Source organism: Henckelia pumila, chromosome 1, assembly GCF_033568475.1.
Source record: "Henckelia pumila isolate YLH828 chromosome 1, ASM3356847v2, whole genome shotgun sequence".
Lineage (NCBI taxonomy): Eukaryota > Viridiplantae > Streptophyta > Magnoliopsida > Lamiales > Gesneriaceae > Henckelia > Henckelia pumila.
Window position 1 is genome coordinate 71043203 of NC_133120.1, and position 6886 is coordinate 71050088.

The 6886-nt window shown below is 40.1% G+C and overlaps 1 protein-coding gene across 1 annotated transcript; it reads right to left on the reverse strand.

The window, feature by feature from the left end:
- Positions 1 to 2135: 2135 nt before the first annotated feature.
- LOC140864629 (uncharacterized) lies at positions 2136 to 5410 on the reverse strand. The gene is made up of 8 exons (XM_073268916.1): positions 5305 to 5410; positions 5081 to 5196; positions 3704 to 3922; positions 3428 to 3541; positions 3142 to 3202; positions 2828 to 2956; positions 2483 to 2725; positions 2136 to 2314 (listed from the first exon to the last, which is right to left on the reverse strand). Exons 1-8 carry the CDS (start codon positions 5408 to 5410, stop codon positions 2136 to 2138), a joined length of 1167 nt encoding a protein of 388 aa, XP_073125017.1.
- Between the last annotated feature and the right edge of the window lie 1476 nt (positions 5411 to 6886).

Below are 6886 nucleotides of genomic sequence, written 5' to 3' on the forward strand. Positions count from 1 at the left end.
GTTCTCGAGCCGGTTTGATTTTGATCAGGGTCCTTTTTGCAAATTTTGGAAATTTCAGGGACTAAAACGCAAATAGTTGATTTTATATATTATCTACACTTGATACTTATTTCACAAGTCACCTCCTTCCTCCTCCCAACCGTGAGCCCCCATTGAAGCCGCCCCTTTGAGTTTCCAAGCTCCCAGATTTCAGTCCGAGCTCGATCCGTCCGTTGAAAATTATTTCTGAAGGCAGATTAGCGATCACGGCTGCGAGAGCTTCGTTCTATCGTAAGTTTTTCTCCGATCGGATATGTTTTGTTTTTCGAAGGTTGTTAGAATCGATTTAGATTCTAGTATGTTGTTCTAGACAGAGTTCTGATCGTTTATTATCTGTCGGTTTTGAATTAGAGCGACGTCCGGATTTGTTATGATTTTTGGAAGCCATTTTAAAAAATGTGGATTTTGAGATTGATGGGTTTGCTTTGTTATTGTTGTTTTGGGCATTGAATTGAGTTGTTATCAGTATTGAACTGCTGTCTGAGTTGCCGGTTTGTTCAGTTTATAGCCGTTATGCCGTCGGTTTGAGTTTTGGGTTTTCGAATCGTTTTGGTATTGAGTGAAGCCTTGGCTTGTGAATGATCGTGATTGTTGATCAAATCTTGTATTCGTACAGATTCGTTGGAGTGTGTCGAGCCCCGTGTTAGCAGCATTGTTCGTCGAGAGTTGGACGAAGAACGGTAAAGAGATTTCCTTGAACCGTTGTTTGTTGTTTAGGTTGTGTAGTTGTTTATACAATCTCTTTTGTAGCTTATCCAGAGTTGGAGCTACTGCATTGAAAGGTAAAAGCAGTCATCGTAGCGGGATAGCATACTCGGGACTGTTGGTTCTCGAGTTTCCCTTTTTAAATCACATATTGCATTGATACTTGTTCTAGCACGTGGAACTTGTAATTGTTGATTGATTGAGTTTTGTTATGTGGCTTATGTTTATGTTTCTGTTATGCATTCATCTTGAGCCTACTTTGATTTCAGCGGGCAGAACCGCCCTTTTTGTTAGACGTTTGGGAACTATGATTGAGTGGCCTAGGTTGTAGTATTTCGCCTAGTGCTAGCATACTCATTATGGTTGCTCAAAGTCTAGAGGAGTGGGATACGTGGCACCACCTCGATTGGGAGAGTCGGTGAGTCGTTACGTGATCTCATCCTCGGGATCCCAAAAGCAGAGCAATACTCCCGTGTTTATCAGAATCGATATCCTGGTTTTAAAGACATGCATATCATTAAATTCGACTTGAATATGTGGTTTGATAGCATGTTGTATATTCATTACTTGATATGTTGCTTTTACTGGGATTATCATTCTCATCGGTTATCCGGCTGTTGCTTTGTTTTGTATGTGTACTTGGCAACAGGTGGGGCAGGAACAAGTCAGAAGAGGCATGGTTAGCTTCTAGGGCAAGTAGTAGAAGTGAGACTCGGTTTAGAAGTCGAATTAGCATGTTTATCTAGTTTAAGATTGAAGCATGTTAGAACTCGAACTTGATATGTTTTGTTATTCGAATTAGTTTGTATTCGGATTGTAATCTGAAATCGAAGTATGTTGTTGTTGTATCGATTTAGACTTCTGGTTGTTTTTAGGCCTTCTGAAAGCATGACTTGTTATGGCATGTTTCCCTACACCCTGTTATTGCATTTGTATTTGAAGGCATGTCGGACCAAGCGCGGAATCCTTTTTTTTTCCCGCAGCCTGAGCATTTTTTCTGCCCAGGCCTTCCGCGCGCGGGCGAGGCATTCCTCGCGCGCGCGCGAGGCCTTCGTTGGGCCTCTGAATCGTTTTCCCGCGCGCGCGCGAGCTTGGTACCTCGCGCGGGCGCGAGCCTTTAAAAAAAAAAAAAAAAAAAAAACTTTGAATTGTTTTACTCTTGGATTCTTGTTCGCTTACTCGTTGTTTAATCCGAGATTGGTGGTTTAGAATCGAGGTCTCACAATGAGGTCCTGGAAGTTTGTTCCTGGGGAAAAAAATAAGGAATCAAAATGCGAAAATAACTAAACTAAACGCAAACTGAAATAAAATTAAAAACAGACAAAAAGAAATTATGGGTTGCCTCCAAAGTAGCGCTTGGTTTATAGTCCTCAGCCAGACTTGCACCAGATTTAGGCCGGGTCTGTGAGCAAAGTAATCTCAGTACTTCCTACTTCGGTACCAAAATAGTGTTTAACCCTTTGCCCGTTCACCTTGAATACCCTTCCATCTATACATCGAAGCTCAATCGCACCGTGCGGATATACCTTCTCCACCGTAAATGGTCCAGACCATCTGGACTTCAATTTTCCTGGAAACAATTTGAGACGGGAGTTAAACAATAATACTTTCTGACCTGGTTCGAATTCTCGAAGTACAATGTTTTTGTCATGCCAATTTTTTGTTTGCTCCTTGTATATCTTGGCATTCTCATATGCCTCACTTCGAAACTCATCCAATTCCGCCAACTATAATTTACGCAACTCCCCAGATGCTTCGATATCCATATTCAGCTTTTTGACAGGCCAAAACGCTTTGTGCTCTAACTCCAAAGGCAAATGACATGCCTTACCAAACACCAACCTATAGGACGACATCCCAATCGGTGTTTTAAACGCAGTGCGGTAGGCCCATAACGCATCATCCAGCTTGATTGCCCAATCTTTTCTTTTCGTCTTCACCGTCTTCTCCAATATTTGCTTGATTTCTCGGTTAGAGATTTCTGTTTGACCATTGGTTTGCGAATGATATGCACACGCCACCATATGCCTGACACCATACTTAGTGAGCAAGGTATTAAAAATTTTATTACAAAAGTGCATACCTTCGTCACTGATTATTGCTCGTGGTGTTCCAAACCTTGTAAAAAAGTTCTCCTGCAAAAACTTTACTAATACACGAGCATCATTAGTAGAGGTGGCAATTGCTTCCACCAATTTCGACACATAATCGACTGCCAATAAGATATAAGTGTACCCAAAAGAAGGGGGAAAGGAATCCATAAAATCTATACCCCACACATCAAACAGTTCCACTTCTAAAATATTTGTGAGGGGTAATTCATGCCTTCTAGATATATTCCCCGTTCGTTGACACTTGTCACATGATTTCACTAAGGTATAACTACCTCTAAACAACGTAGGCCAATAAAAACTAGATTGTAGTACCCTAGCGGCAGTCCGGGTTGCTCTAAAATGTCCTTCATAGGTTGAGGAATGACATTGTTCCAAAATTTCATTTGCCTCTTGCCCCGCCACACATCTCCGAATTACTTGATCAGCACAACGTTTGAAAATGTATGGAACATGTAGAACTTAACATCATGGAAAAACTTCTTTTTCTGATGTCGGTTCAACTCTAGAGGCATAGCACCACAAGACAAAAAATTAATGAAATCGGCAAACCAAGAAATGGAGGAATTTACCTGAAAGATCTGTTCATCCGGAAATAATTCTTTGATGCTCTCCTCCTCCTTAACATTTTCTAACTCCAATCTCGACAAGTGGTCAGCAACTTGATTTTCACTCCCCTTCTTATCCTTGATCTCAAAATCAAACTCTTGTAACAATAGAATCCACCTTATCAAGCGTGGCTTGACATCCTTTTTGGCAAACAAGTAGCGAATCGCTGCATGGTCAGTATAAACAACTACTTTAGTACCAATTAAATATGGACGAAATTTATCAAAAGCAAAGACTACTGCAAGCATCTCTTTTTCGGTAGTGGTGTAGTTTTGCTGTGCGGCATCCATGGTGCGACTGGCGTAATATATGGCTCGAAACATCTTGTCTCTCCTCTGGCCTAACACAGCACCCACTGCATAATCACTAGCATCGCACATCAGCTCAAAGGCCTTCTTCCAATCCGGCACAATCATGATGGGTGCGGTGATCAACGCCGTCTTGATCTTTTCAAAGGGCTGCAAACAATCATCATCAAATATGAATGTAGAATCTTTTTCAAGAAAATTACACAGGGGTTTTGTGATTTTTGAAAAATCTTTGATGAAACGCCTGTAGAACCCCACATGGCCTAGGAAACTTCTGATGCCCTTGATATTCTTCGGAGGTGGAAGTTTCTCAATTGCAACCATTTTGGCTCGATCCACCTCTAATCCATTGGATGACACTTTATGTCCAAGGACAATGCCCTCTTGAACCATAAAATGACATTTCTCCCAATTAACAACTAAAATCTTTTCCTGGCACCTCTGTAAAACAAGAGAAAGATTATACATGCAATGATCAAAAGAGGAGCCAAATACTGAAAAGTCATCCATAAAAACTTCCATCACTTTCTCCACCATATCTGCAAAAATCGCCATCATACACCGCTGAAAAGTCGCAGGTGCATTACACAGGCCAAATGGCATTCTTCTGAAAGCAAACGTGCCATAGGGACACGTAAAAGTAGTCTTCTCCTTATCCTCCGGTGCGATATCAATTTGATTATAACCTGAATAACCATCTAAGAAGCAGTAATAGCAATAACCAGTAAGTCTATCAGGCATTTGATCAATGAAAGGAAGTGGAAAATGATCCTTACGAGTAGCTTTGTTCAACTTCCTATAGTCTATACAAACTCGCCAACCAGTTACTGTACATGTGGAGATTAATTCATTATTTTTCTTTTTAACCACAGTAATCCCACCTTTCTTAGGCACCACTTGAACAGGAGATACCCAACTACTGTCAGAAATAGCATAAATCACTCCGACATTCAACAAATTTAAAACCTTTTTCTTAACTACTTCTTTCATAGAGGAATTCAACCGCCTTTGATGATCAACAAAAGGGATATAAGACTCTTTCATCAAAATTTTATGCATGCAAATTGTTGGACTAATACCCTTAATGTCAGAAATTGACCACCCTAAAGCTGTTTTAAACTTTCTCAAAACTCTCAACAACTTATCTTTTTCCGAAACAGACAAATGAGCAGATATAATAACAGGACAAGTAGAATTTTCACCAAGGAATGCATAACATAAGTGCGCAGGCAATTCTTTCAAATCATGAGTTTTAGTGGATACCTCTGGTACACTATGTTCCAATGCTTCAGATTCCTTAGTACTCACCATTTTTTCTTTTGGAGCGCTGTCAAGGAATGTTTTTTGTTCATGTAGCTCCCAATCCTCTTCCTTATCAACCACCTTATCCGCCACCAAACATCTTTCGAGTGGATCAATAATTCCTGCACATGAAAAAGAATTATGAGAATCAACAATTTCAATACTTTTACATGTACTTACCTTGTTTGGTCCCCTCATGGTGTGATAGATATTGAAAATCACAGCTTCACCACCAACTCGACGTGTGAGCTCTCCCTTGTGGACATCGATCAGTGCGCGTGAAGTAGCTAGAAAAGGTCTCCCAAAAATCAAAGGAGTTTCTTCATCTTCATTCATGTCTAGAATCACGAAGTCTGCTGGAAATATAAACTTGTCGACCTTCACCAAAACATCCTCCACAATACCCCGTGGATATGTGATACTCCGATCAGCCAGCTATAATGTGATGGAGGTCGCCCTGACTTCTCCAAGCTCCAATGTCTTGTATACATAAAAGGGCATTAAATTTATACTTGTTCCTAAATCACATAAAGCTCTATTTACCTTAGAACCACCAATAAAACAAGGGATAGTAAAACTTCCTGGATCCTTAAGCTTTTGTGGAAACTTTTTCTGCAGGATTTGTTGGAAAACCGTGTTCAGATCAATTGAATCGATACCCGGTGCAGCGGAAGTTTAAAAATTTTATATGGAACGATTCCATAATGGGTATCAAAACTTTACGATTAAATTGTGTGTGTAAAAATTAAATAACAATTATAAATTTTTACCTCCAATCTCGAATCGAGATTATGGACACCAACAGATTACTCTGCTCTTGTTGTATATCACAGGAACTGATGGACGAACTGTTCTTCAATCAGGTCCACGAACAGAGATTTAATCCCTCTGATAGATTGCACTAGAAAATCTATCAGAAGTTTCTACGAAGAGAATTAACGAATTTGATCCGTTAAACCAGACTGCAAATTCAAAATTCACAGGCTGGATTTTCCCGACAGAGAGGGAGGGGGCGGCGGCCACTGTTAAGAAAAACCAGGGTTTTCGAAAAATATTTTGTGACCTCTGTTGTCTAATTTTTGTACTGCAATAACTTATTTATAATGTGGGCTGCTAACAGCTTAGGGCCCATTAGTCATAAGTTCAAGCCTGACAAGCAAAACCCGCATGTTCAGAAATTAATATAAAATTCATCATGACTCTGATTGATAAACCGATTTCACCAATGTGCACAGAAACCATTTCTGCACCTTTTAAAGTCAAGATAAATTTTTCGAATCCGAATTCAGTGATTTCCAAAAATGCCAATCCCTATGTCATTTTAGGAAATCTTACTCCTCTACTCTTAAATAAGAAGTCCCACTTCTTTGTTCATTAAATTTAACTCTTTAAATTTAACTATCTCAACGGGGATTAAAAATCCATTACTCTGTGTGACCCTCAATGGTTCAGGGATACAGCTAGCCGTGGGCTCACAACTCCTTGTGACTCGGAACAACAATTTCCGACTTGCCCATCGAATCATGGTATGAGCGCCTAGCAACATCGCCCCATGATTCCCTAGGTATCACTGATAGTGCCTGCAAGAACCAATAGATTTTGGTTAGCGTACAGTACGGTCCCTTCATCCATATATCCCGATCGAATCAACAACCATTGGTAAATCGAGAGTCGTTCGATATTCGATAACTATGCAATACATCTTGAAGATCAAATAGTGACATCACATGTGCTACTAAGAAACCATTTCTTAAAACACATCATGTACTCTGGCCAGAGATTCGTCACACTAATATCTCCTCAGATTGCATA